This window comes from Hippopotamus amphibius, chromosome 10, assembly GCF_030028045.1.
Source record: "Hippopotamus amphibius kiboko isolate mHipAmp2 chromosome 10, mHipAmp2.hap2, whole genome shotgun sequence".
NCBI classification, from domain to species: domain Eukaryota; kingdom Metazoa; phylum Chordata; class Mammalia; order Artiodactyla; family Hippopotamidae; genus Hippopotamus; species Hippopotamus amphibius.
Window position 1 is genome coordinate 21,776,193 of NC_080195.1, and position 12,805 is coordinate 21,788,997.

General features: G+C 50.1%; 1 protein-coding gene and 1 non-coding gene across 7 annotated transcripts in view; one reads left to right on the forward strand and one right to left on the reverse strand.

The window, feature by feature from the left end:
• The window catches only part of MFHAS1 (multifunctional ROCO family signaling regulator 1), a 104,490-nt gene extending 92,094 nt beyond the window's left edge, over window positions 1-12,396 (reverse strand). For 4 of the 6 annotated variants that reach the window (XR_009047687.1, XR_009047686.1, XM_057696735.1 and 1 more), the window contains exon 1: window positions 8,858-12,396. Coding sequence is in view for 4 of the 6 variants with exons in the window: in XM_057696735.1 (XP_057552718.1) it covers window positions 8,858-11,855 (2,998 nt within the window). In the remaining 2 variants the exon portion in view is untranslated. Of the gene's footprint in view, window positions 1-5,867; window positions 5,977-8,857 lie in introns of all 6 variants that reach the window. The other 2 variants (XM_057696738.1, XM_057696736.1) reach the window with 2 other exon arrangements.
• Window positions 2,037-2,171, forward strand: LOC130830661 (small nucleolar RNA SNORA1). The gene has a single exon (XR_009047833.1). It is a non-coding gene; the product is annotated as a small nucleolar RNA SNORA1 (small nucleolar RNA).
• Window positions 12,397-12,805: the final 409 nt, after the last annotated feature.

The following is a 12,805-nucleotide window of genomic DNA, read 5'->3' on the forward strand; positions in this document are numbered from 1 at the left end:
CCCTTAGAATGGCTGATGTGATGATTAATACAAGAATAACCTTTATGGCATGAAAAATAAGAATCTCATGGAAATAATAAGGTGATAAGTCAAACCACAGTACCTAAGAGAAATATCAATTTTTATTTTATATTTTCCTTCTCTGTTATCTTTTTTTAAACTCCCTCTTAAAAGAAGGGAAGGAAGGAAGGAAGGAAGGAAGGAAGGAAGGAAGGAAAGAAAGAAAGGAAGAAAGAAAGAAAGAAAGAAAGAAAGAAAGAAAGAAAGAAAGAAAGAAAGAAAGAAAGAAAGAAAGAAAGAAAGAGAAAGAAAGAAAGAAAGAAAGAAAGAAAGAAAGAAAGGAAGAAAGAAAGAAAGAAAGAAAGAAAGAAAGAAAGAAAGAAAGAAAAAGAAAGAAAGAAAGAAAGAAAGAAAGAAAGAAAAAGAAAGAAAGAAAGAAAGAAAGAGAAAGAAAGAAAGAAAGAAAGAAAAAGAAAGAAAGAAGGAGGGGGAAGGAGGAAAGGAAAGAAGGCAGGCAGGCAGGCAGGCTTGTTCTACAACCCTCAAATTCAGTACTACTATGACACAGTACTAATACAATCTCAAGATCACATGCTTCATTTTAGGAGTGGAGAGGATCTAAGAAAATTAACTCTTTAATTCTCTCAACATTTAATATGCTAAGAGTAGCAAACCACCCTAACAAAGCATCCCTCAACAAAGACATCTCTAAGCAGCAGCCACATATGTTTAACATGACAGTATCCAATTTAATTTAGACTCTTTGGAGGCAGTGTTCATGCAGTCCTGGGAGTTCAGAAATCACTAACATCAATCCCTCTCAAAACAGAAGCAAATCCATGAATGACTCTGAGAAATGTAAAAGATTCCTGAAGAGGAGGCATTCCCCACGCCCCGCCCCCCGCCAAGGCTGATTCATTTTGGAAGTTTTGAGAGATCCTCAGATACAATGCCTTTTCCTTTTTCAGCATCCTCTCAAGATCTGCCTGAGATTTCTCACAAACAAATGATCTAAACTATAAATCAACTGAAAATGACTATGTCAAGCAAATTCAAAATTATACCCAGTTTTTCTCCATATGATCATATTTTTTTTGGAAAATTAAGTCGGTTTTTTTTCTTTTTTTTAGTCATTCCTCAAATATGCAATGAATTTCTTCATGTATGGTTAGATTCCATATGTACAAGACTCAACAATTACATCAACCGAAATCCCATCTCAGCTCCTCAGGACCAAGGCCAGGTATTTTATTTTATTCTCCTCAAAATCCCAGCTTGATAGAGACTTCTGTATACAGCAGGTACTCAGCAGTGACTGATGACAGCATCCGGCTCAACAACTTATGGTACACTTGTCTGTGTGATCTGGTAACGACCTAATTTTGAATCAGTGCAACCCCATTCCCTTAACCCTCATACCTGCCTGTGGCCTTGCCAATCATCCCAGAGCTCTACACTCAGAATCTAGGTGGGGAAAAAGCGCTGTACAGAAGATAATAATTACACAATACTTATGTGTTTCTCTCCTACATGTCCTTTGTGTGTCAGCCCCCCATTAAATCACACATACACAGAACAAACCAGAAGTTCCCATGTCCTACTCTCTGTCCTCTCATCAACAGTAAGGAGGAGGATTTTCACAGCAGCCGTGTTAAAAGATGCTCATCAACATGGCACCTCAAGGCCTAGCTTACAAATCCTTTCTTGGGCTTCCTAGGTGGCGCAGTGGTTGAGAATCCGCCTGCCAATGCAGAGGTCAAGGGTTCGATCCCAGCTCCAGGAAGATCCCACATGCCGAGGAGCAACTAAGCCCGTGTGCCAAAAAAAAAAAAAAAATCCTTTCTCAAGTCACGCCTTGGAAGTAAAGTTGCCACAAAGAGCCTACACAAGAATTCCGGAACATTCACCCCAGGAAGGAAGCCACCAACCTCACTGGTCCCTTCCCTCCAGAAGCACCTGACTTACAGTCATGGCTGCACAGCACCGTGAATGCACTAAATGCCAGGCAACTGTTCACTCAAGAAGGGTTCATTTCAAGCCTCATTCTAGATGCAGATGGGCACTGTTGTTCATGGTGTCCAGATATTATGGATGTGGCCACACTGAGACAAAGGTTTTGCTTCCATCACAGTACTTTTACTCCAGTGGTGACAAGGAGAGCTGTGACATGTTTTGCTAGGCTCGTGAGTGAAAACGGGATATCACAAAACTTTTCCATATTAGAAATAATGAAGGAACAATATATTTTAGATCATGTGCCAAAATAACAATGTACTTCCTACAATTTAACTTCCAGGGCCCTAAAATAAATTGCTGGAAGAAACTGGATCCCAAAGATTACAGGTGGGGAGTTTTTGAAGTAATTCCATATTCAAGTGGAGATCAAAGAAGCCCAACTAAAAAGAACTGTGGACTGACTAATATGACAACTGTGGTCTGAGCAAAAGTTCTCTTTAAAAGAGCTACCTTGAAGATTATGACTCAAACACTGAGGAACTAAGGTGATTAGCAGTGGAGGGAATCATAACGTGTTTCTTTAAATAAAAATTTGACTTTAATTTTGCCTAAGTTACTCACTAAAGAAAAATCCTTTACATTTAAAGAAAAATGGTTAATTTCATGTGTGTGAATTTCACCTGGATAAAAAGGAGGAAGAGGAGGAAGAAGCAAGAACAGCAGGGCTCGACTCAGTAAGCCATACCACCCGAAAAGCAGAAAGGCGGGCACACAACAGGGAACCCTCAAAGAGCAGTCTGGGTACAACTTAACACAGCTTCCCTTCCTCCTGGCCCTTCTCCCAAGCATCCTGGCGCACAGATTTGCAGAACTGAAGGAAACAGCTGGGAGAGCCTGGGTGCCTGGGCCTGCCAGTCCAAAGCAGCAAGTTCCTTCCTGAGGCCGTAAAACAGGCTCCAGGCTTGCAAAGCCCATGCAAACCCACCGCAGCATCTCACCAGGACCCAAGTGCCTCTCTCCTGCCCCCATGCTCCCCACCTTCTCCTTCTGTATTCCCTGCATTCTGTAAATGGATGGCTAAAGAGAAGTTTGCTGATGGTTTTTTTGCTAATTTACTCTTTAGAAACAAGGCATCACTATTTGCAGCTAAGAGATTAAGTTGAGGAAGGAAAAAAGGAGAAAATGTTTTCTTGCATTCCACACCAAAAATAAAAATAACTAAATATGTTTTCTCCTCCCTCTTTGCGAATAAGTCAGGCCTGCTGGCAGTGGTGTCTGGGAGCTGTTACCATAGCATATATAGCACACACGAACCATCGCTTGCCAACTCTTCCACGGTCTCCCCTGAACTCAAACCAGCAAGAACCCTGGAAGGAGCTTCTGGAAAGCAACAGCACATGAAAGAAGGCAAAACAGCCTGCACCCACCAGGAAAAACACCTTCTTTCCTGCATCACCACAATCACACTTTCACTCTCCTTACTGTTTATACTTTCCCGTTTCTTGAGGCCAATGTCAAGGAAGGGGGGAGGGGCTAGTTAGAAAGAAAGAGCTGATACAGGAGGGAAGGGCATGCCCACTGTCTCAAGGAAAGTGACTGCGAGGTCAGGTGGTGGGAGCTTTCTGTAGCCAGCTTCCATGCTTCACACCTTCACATCCTGCTAAGCTGCCCCTCGCCTACTCCTCCATCTCTGTAAGGGTCAGGAAGAGGGACACAGAGGGCAGGGACTGATGTGCCAGGAAAATCCCATGGGAAAATTATACGTAATTAAGGTACATACTCTGAGATAAAGAACATCATGAGCAACCTTAAAAAAAAAAAAAAAGCACTCTGCCAAGTAATCAATTAAGAAACAGTAAAATTTCTTGAGTTCTTAAGCAGTCCGCTTTGAGTCCCTTCTACCTGCTCAGCCCTGTGCCAGGCAGTGCCCAGGGAGCAGCGTACCATCATCTGAAACGTCAGAACGCAGAGAAGTGAGGTATAACCACAGAGCAAGCTGCCGCGCCCTACGCGGAGAGGGTCTCAGTGGTTCGACAGAGACGCATCACCACGCCTATTCGGTGGCTGTCTGAGATGCCTGTCAATCACTCCGGGTTCCAGGGGCCGTGCAGACTCGAGGCACTACACGGGGATGTGAGGGTCAGCTCCAGGAGTGCCGCAGCAGGACTGGGGAAGGCAGGCCAACATGGGGCCTCCGCAGCCCTACCCACTGAAGAGAAGGAAGGCAGCCAGCCCCCCGAAGACGGTAAACCTGACAGCAACCCGGCACCTGGTTTTGCAATCAGGGTGGCGGAACTGGGGGAACAGAGACCTGGCTGGGCCTGCCCCAAGCAGAGCCTGAAACACAAACAACTCACACCTTTCCTCTCCAGCCCCGGGCCCAGGAGGGCCAAAGGCTGTAGCAGACAAGGGAGGGCAAGAGATGAGGCCAGCACTACTGGTCCCCTGCTTTTTTTAATTAAAGAAAGAAAAAAAAAAGTTCCCTAATGGATGGATGGTCAGATCCTTAATCAAAACAGACTCCCATGGAGAGAAGCTAGTTAGTGGGTGAAGGGAGAAATCAACCAGAAATGTTCACTCCAATATCTGCCCCTGCCCGCCACGGCCCCCTCTGGTACACGGATCAGAAGCCCCTCACTTCCTCCAGACCCAGGGGGATAACTGCTTTCCCAGACACAGTCTCTCACCTAATGCTCAAACAACCCTGTGAAGTACACCCTATACCTGTTCTAGGTGTTCAGATGAAGAAAATGGGTAAGAACTAAAATAGGTGAGGTTTCAGGTGAGTAAGATGAGCTGGTGGCAAAGGATGGCACAACATGTTAACAAATTTAAAAAGACTTTCTCTAGGAAAGTCTAAACTGCTTGTGTAGGGATGGACTCGACAGTTCACTCTAGAGTTTAAAGAATAGGCACTTAATATTTAAAATAATTTGAACACGCCAAAGCCTTTCAAATCTGTTAATTCTGTTATGCAGGAAGCTGCTTTCTTCTGCTGCATGAAGGTTTTAATTTTTATATGAAACAAAGCCCAACAGAGTTCAAAGAGGGCTCTCCACGAAAAGAAAAGCCGGGCGGCATCACTTTTAATAAAGCCAAACCCAAAAGATATTTAATAACCTTTGCAAAATTAAAAACAATGACTAATTCAATCCGAGCAACTAGGTCATGTTCAAATTCCAGGAACTCTAAAACTGAGACAGAATAAGGAGAGAATTTTGCTTTGCTTCAGTGGTCAAAGTGAAGGGCCCATTCAAGGGCAAGGCCAGTAATACAGCCACGATGAGAACAACAGAGGGACAAGTGTGGGGCTGGGAAGCTGGGAGACCTCGGACAAAGCGAGATGACCACGAGAGTACCACTTGGGAATCTGACAGAGAATGTGAATATCAAAGAAAAAAAAAAGATATTTCTCACAAAGACCAATCATCCAGCAGACATCTGAGAGGCTCTTACAGAAGCCACAAAGCCTCAGGCGTGTTTCCTGCTTGGAGGAAGCAAGTGAACAAGCCAATCAAAGAGATATTATGACCTACACAAACAGCCACAGAACAAGGGAAAATTCGCTGAGGGCTTCAGAGAGGTACAGAGAGTGTAAGAAATTAGACAAGGGCAAAAGGCACTTGACTAGGGAGAGGCGGCAAGGCGCAGAGCAACCCAATGAATGAAAGGGATCAAAGACATAAAAGGTCATCTACCAATTCTCTGCCTACTGCTTCGGGTTGCTTTCTAATTATTCTTAAGAATGACCCTGAATAATTTCGAGAGCAGGATAGTTCATGAAAAATCATACATGGCCCAAGTTCAAGTCACCAAGATGCACTCTTGGAATTTAAAAACAAACAGCATCCTTTCAAACACTGAAATGGATAGTAAAGCACTAGAATCTCGCTGTGGGTTTCCGTACTCACCTCCATTTCTTAAATCCATGGACCACACATCATCCAACCTCAGGAGCAGTCAGCTCTTCTGGTTTAGATGTCATGTTGGTGGTAAAGAACGAGAGCATAGATAAATATCCTGCAAGAAAAAACTTACTCTGGGCCAAGAACATTCGACAGAGTTCCCTCATTAAGGAGGAGAAAGCCTGGCTGTCAGGTCCTGGCAGTAAAGTCATTGCAGAAAGTAGGCAACGACTCACACCTGACATGTAGGCTGCATCACAGGCCTTGGATTTCCAAAAGCCTCTCTTCTCACTCAGCCCGTTTATCTCAAGTGAAACAAACAGGTGATCTCTCTGACAAGGTGATTAGGTCTTTTTTACGAGAACTTTTCAAACCAAGTGGCCAGGTGACTAAGGATTTTCCAGAATGTTGCATTTCTTTTGTAAATCAAAATAAGAAAAGAGAAATCTAGCATTATACTTCCCTAGGCCAACTACCTTAGTGCATCTCAGGCCAGAAAATTCAATGTCCTATCAACATGGACAGAGCCAAAATGGGCTTTTCACACACACACACAAATTTATGATAATAATGCAACTTTGTTTCTTCTATATAAAATCAAAGGAGACACTCTGATTAATTTCCTATTTAATCTTAATGTCTTAGAGCTGAAACAAATTTAACAGCCAATGTTTTTTTCACCATTGTATATAAAATTGTTAGTTTACAAGAGAACTTGACACTTCAATAAAATGTAAAACTAAGTAACCAACTTTTTTTCATGTCTCTAAAAACTAAAATGACTTCTTAAAGAGACAAAAGGCTACCAAGAGATTCAAAGGTTTCTGCTGAGTTACAATATATCTTAACAATCTAGGGACTCAATGAGCGTATTTTTAAACATATGCCCTCACTAACTGAACACCCAGCATTATAATTTTGTTCCTACCTCACCTTCTAGCTTATTATTTTAGCTTTTCTCAAATCTTTCAGAATTGTGACAAATACTAATAAATGATGGCTATCACAGAAAAATATGAAAGAGGAAAATATGTTTTTTTCCTTAATGTAATAAATGTACTATAATCATCTTTTCCCACTACTCTGTACCCTCTGCTAACTTTTGGAAGAGATACAATCCTAAATGAAGCAAAAAAGATAATTTCTTTCTCTGACCATAAACAATACAGAAACATACAGTCTATGTTATAAAAACAGCTGATTTATTCCTACTCACGATATGTTCCTACTCACTAGATAAGTTGACAATTTTCAACCATTTAATTGCTTTTTATGTTGAAAAAGGCATCTTCCCTACAGCCTGGATTGCAAACCAGGTGAACCTCCTTGAAAGACAAAAAGGCAAAACAATAACAAGAGAACGGGGTCGTTTCTGCATCTGGAGAAGAGCTTGTTTGTGGAATTTATGACTTAAAAAATAAAGAGCTGAGGTTAGGAAAAAAAAAAAAAGTCAGCCTCATTGTTTACTCTTCAAAGTTCTTGGAATTCCTCTGTACAGATCCTTACTTGTTCAATAACCTATGTCTTTCCCTTTGTTGTTAATAACATCAGTGTTATTAATGTTCCATCTTTGTATTAAGAACTAGCTTTAAGGAGCTCCTTCAACAGTCTGCTCTCTGAATATGTAACTCTCAACCACTTTCTTCAATTTAGTGGCACAACAGAGAAGTATCTTTGCTTTCATGAATAAAAGACAATGGCAAATATAAAAGAAACTGAAGAGATTAACAAGTCACAAGCTGTCACGAGACACCAGATAATCATACAGAATGGACGGCTCAATTGACTGGTAACTGGATATGGTGGCTTTTTTCAAGTTGAAGAATTAAACTCAGCCTAGATCTAGGGCAACAGGGAGATGTTACCTTCGGAAATATTGGTGTCCAGTTCCCTCCCGATACTATCACAAGCAGCATTCAGACTAGGACAAAGATGAGAGTGGCGTACAGTCTTCCATTTCATCACCCCCTCATCGTACCCAGGCGTGGAGGACTGGGGGGAAAAGCTGGCAATGATGCTATCACTGGGTTTGTCCTTAGGACACTTGGAATGTTGTTATCCAAGCCTGCCCCACAAAAAATCTGTGTGAGCTGTTTAGAGAAGAGTTCCAGAGAGTGAAGAAATGGACTCGTTCCCAAATAGACACTTAGGATACCAATTAACCAGGCTCAAGAAAATCCCACTAGTCCTGGAATTCTCCCACTCACCTAAAACAGTTAAAAACAAAAACAAAAAAAGTCAGTTTCTTGTCCTTTCCATCTCTTACAAAGCTCCTCCAAAAAGCTCCACTCTCTAACACTTAGCCAGAAACCAGGCCTTAAGAATTCAGTAAAGCACAAAATTACCAGGAAATACCCAAAAAACTCCCCTTAGAAATTTCAGTAATCTCTCTTTCATGCCCTAGAGTGCGGCGGGTGCAACAGCAATCCCAGGATTGAGTCATGCCTTACAGACTGACATTTTCGTCTTTACTCATTCATCATTCACCTTGATGACAAAACATTTGTCTCTGGAATTTCTTAAGAAAAAGGAGCAATAATTTCTACATTATGGTCACGCTCTGAACTTAAAAGAATATGACAATAGACATCTCAAACTCAGAGCACCCCTTCAAGATGTATCTAATAAGCATTATAGCCCAGGGCTCAGCATCAGACACCACTCATCTGGTGTTCAACCACCTGAAATTTCCTTCCAGGAAAGGCAGACTGAATTGGGAAGAGGGAACAGGAGATCCAAAATGTTCTGACTGAACCCACTGTGGAAGTCTGAGTCTTTCCACTGGAAGAGTAGGATACATGATCCTGGGGACTGTATTCATATTACTTACATACTCACTGCCTTTTGCTTGTCCCCAAATCCCCCTGTTTACCTGAAAAGCTTTCCTGGGGAGCCAGTGAGGTTAAGCAAACAGTCTGCCAAAGCAGAAACAAACATCTTCCCCAAATGCATCTTAAAACACACTGCAAGATAGCCATGTCCCTCTCCCCTCTTACCTGGGAAAGCATGTGGATTGGGCGACCCTCTCTTAAGGCACTTAGAACAGAGGATGTGCACGGTGTAGTGCAGTCCAGGCCATTCCTGAAGCAGGACATTCAGTTCCTCTACTAAGGGGGTTATGGCTTGCCATGCCGTCCATATGTTCGGTAAGGATGCGTGGCTGGCAATGGACAGGGTGTCCGGCTGCAGGACCCCCTTGGCAGGTCTGTAACTCACCACCACAGGGACTTTCCCTCTGTATGCAAAGATCTGAAGTTTGCCATCCGACCTGTGCACCACGTGGCTGTTGATTTGGACGCTGTAGCGTGCGAACAAGCCGGGTGGAAAGGTGAAGGGAAAACTATATTCAATCTGCAACTGCTCAGCCACAAAGGACTGCCCGGCCAGATTGGTCCCGTTAATCCAGGCCTCCGCGTGGGGCACCTCGTTCTGCACATAGCACGGGAACTTGTACCACGCCGTGGACCCATTCAAAGGCTTGCCCTTGGCTTTGTTGAGGCAGTAACAGAGTCCCATCTTCTCCAGCAGCTCCAGCAGCAGCTGCAGGTCCTGCTGAGCCTGGACGTGAGGCTTCAGCAGCAACCGGATGACGTGGGCGGGCAGGAGCCCGTGCAGCAGAAAGCCCTCCACGTAATGATGGAGCTGCGTGGCCCGGAGCGCGTCCTGGCTCGGGGCGGGTGGCGCCATCAGTGAGGAGCCTTCGCCCCGGCTCTCGGCCTCGCCCTCGCCGCTGGTTCCCAGGAGCAGCTTATGCAGCAGCAAGGAAGGATCCCTCTGGAAGAAGACGTTGAGGATGTCGATGAGGCGGGAGAGGTTGTGGAAGACGTGCTCCTTGAGGGCCGGGCTGTCCTCAAAGTAGAGCAGCTTGCCGCTCTCGTGCAGGTAGGAGAGGGCGCTCTGGAGCCGGTCCTCGGTCAGCCCTGCCTGCAGGCCCAGGCGAGCCGAGTCCCACCAGCTGAGCCACAGCCGCTGCGCCTGAGGGGGCTGGAAGTGCAGCTCCTCCAGCACCTGCCAGGATCGAGGCAGCACTCTGTGGAGGTTGGGGAAGATTTCCCGGTGCTCGGCCACCGAGAGCAGTTTGTCCCGTAGGCGCTGTAACTGGCGCGGGTCCCTGCAGCTCACAGGCAGCACGGGGGAGAGGATCTGCAGCCGGTGGTTGAGCAGGTACTGAAAGTGGGCCTTGCGCCGCCGGAGGTTCTTGTCGGACACACCGTAGTAGGCTGCGTGGGGGCTGGCGGAGCGCAGCTCGAAGTCCCGGGCCAGAGCCTCGTCCACCGCCCGGGCTAGACGGCTCAGCCCCTCGGCGTCGTGCTTCTCCTGCAGGGCGATCTGGCGGTGGATGTCCAGACACTTCTCCTCCAGCTCCTGCTCCCCGCACAGGTCAGCGTGTGTGCCCACAATGCACACCACGGCGTGAGGCACCCGGGCCCCCACCCGATGCAAGAAGGAGCCCACGGTGGTGGGAAAGCAGAGTGGCTCGTAGGTGGCCAAGTTCACCACCAGCACATAAAGGGCCCCCGGGGAGAGGAAGAAGGGCTGGATCACCTCGTAACTTTCATCTCCGGCTAAGTCATACACGATGAACCGCAGGCCCCGGGAGGCATCCGCTGTCCAGCTGGTCACCTCGATGCCCTTGCTCACGGGAGGAGGTGAAGGTGGGTAGCTTTTCTCCTTGTCCCCTCCTCCTTGGTTCCCCTCCACTCTGTCCTCGGTGAGGCAGTGACGGAGCAGGGTCTTTCCTGCAGCCTTATGGCCCATCAGGAGCAGCTTGAGGCGGGGCTGGACCGCCGGCTGGGAATGAGCCAGCTCCTTCTGGTAGGCTGCGATGTAGGGGATCCCCTTCATACAGACCTCGTAGGGGGGCTGGATCAGCGGGTTGTCCTTGATCTTCCACAGGCCCACCCGGGACAGCTGGCCAAAGTTGTCTGGCAGCACAGCGATCTGGTTCCCCTGCAGGACCAGCTCCTCCAGGCCGGTCAGCTCCACGATGGAGTCCGGCAGGTAGCGGATCCGGTTATTATCCAGCCACAGGGTGAGAAGACGGCCCAGGCCCGAGATCAGGGATGGCACAGAGGTGAGCTGGTTGCGACTAAGGTAGAGCTCCTCCAGACTGGCCAGGGGCAGCAGTGCGGCAGGGAACTCCTCAAAGAGGTTGGAGGAGAGGTTGAGCATTTTGAGTCGCTGCAGACAGCTGAACTGGGCAGGCAGAGCCTGCAGCCCGTTGTTGTCCAGCATGAGGCTCTCCAGGCTGGCCAGCTCGCAGAAGCCACTGGGCAGGGTGCCAAGCTCGGCCCCGCTCAGCCACAGGATCTTGAGGGCACGCAGGGCACTGATATCCTCAGGGAGGCCCCGCAGCCGGTTGCTGGACACGTCCAGCTCCTCCAGGGCCGCCAGCTGCAGCAGCTGCAGGGGAAAAGCCGTGAGCTGGTTGTGGTCCACGTCGAGGGTGCGCAGGCGGGAGAGGCAGGAGAGGGAGTCGGGCAGGTGCGCCAGGCGGTTAAAGCTGACGTCCAGCTCCTCCAGGTGGACCAGCGCGCCCAGCTGGGTGGGCAGGGCGGGCAGCTGGTTGTGGCTGAGGTTGAGCTTCCGCAGCTCGCGCAGGGCACTCACCACCTCGGCGCTCAGGACGTGCAGCCGGTTGTGGCTCACGTCCAGCTCGGTGAGGCGGTGGCCCAGCTCGGCCACCGCCGGGGGCAGCCGGGCGAAGCGGTTCCGGCGCAGGACCAGGACGCGGAGGCTGCCCAGTGCCGAGCCCAGGCCGTCGGGCAGCTCCTCCAGGCCGTTGTTGCCCAGGTTCAGCACCTCAACGTCCCCGATGTTGGCCGGCAGCACGAGCTGGGGGACGTCGGGGGAGTCGAGCTGGTCGGCCCCCGGGCAGCCCCCGGCCGCGCTGAGGGTGAGCTGGCGCAGGCTGCTCCGCAGCTTCCTGGCGCGCAGGGCGGCGTCCCGCCACAGCCTCACCGTCTTCAGGTTCCCGCTGTCCGTCCCAGCCATGGCGGGGCCCCGGGCCGACACCCTCGCGCGGGAGCCCGCAGCTACATGCCGCGCTGCGCCCCGGCGGGCGCCAGTCTCCGGGGCCCTCCCGCTCCTCCCTTCCCACCAGCCCTCGGCGGCCGGCGGCGGCGGGTCCTAGCGCGGCCAGCGGCCGGCCGCCCGCACCCGGGTGGCGGCGGCGACGCGAGCAGCTCCGGGGGGCGCCGGGCGCGCGGCGCGGGGGGAGGCGGCGGCCGGCGGGGAGCGCAGCTCGCATTCTCCGGGCTCCCGGGCCAGGGGCGCGCCGGGGCGGCAGGGCCGCCGCCCGCCCGCCGCGCCGCGGAGGCTGCCTGCCGCTCCTCCTCCCGCTGCACCCGCCTCCGGCGCCTCGGGGCCGACGCCGGCCCCGCTACCCTCGCCGCCTCGGCCCCGCGGCCCGCAGCGTCGTCGCCTCCGCGAGCTCCACGAGGACGGCGGCGCCCGGCTCCGCGGCGGGCATCGTGCGGGCGCAGGGCCGGGCCGCCTCCGCGTCTCCGCTTCCCCGGGCTCGGGCGGGAGGGCGCGATCGGGAAGCAGCAGCGCCGCCCGGCGGAGCGGCCCCCACGTGACCGCCGGAGACGCCGCGTGTTCCCGGCACCGCCCCGGGGGCGGGGGCCGCGGACCGGCGCCGGATGCTGGCTGGGGGCGCCTCACCCCGCGGCAGGGCGGCGGCGTGGACCGCACTGGGCGGCGGGCGCGCGGGGGGCCAGTTCCGGCTGCAGATCGGGGCCCCGGGGCGCTCCTGCTTGGGTTCGCCTGCGTCTGGCTCTTTGTTGGCCCTGCTCCTCTAAGGATATCTTTCTCTTCTTCCCTCGCGTCGGATCCCTGGCCTCCCTTTCTCATTCCTCATCCCCGTCCACTCGCCCTACATCCACACCCTAGTGGAACTGGCAGCATGCAGGGCCCTGGGCTTCTTTGTAGGAGCTTAAAAG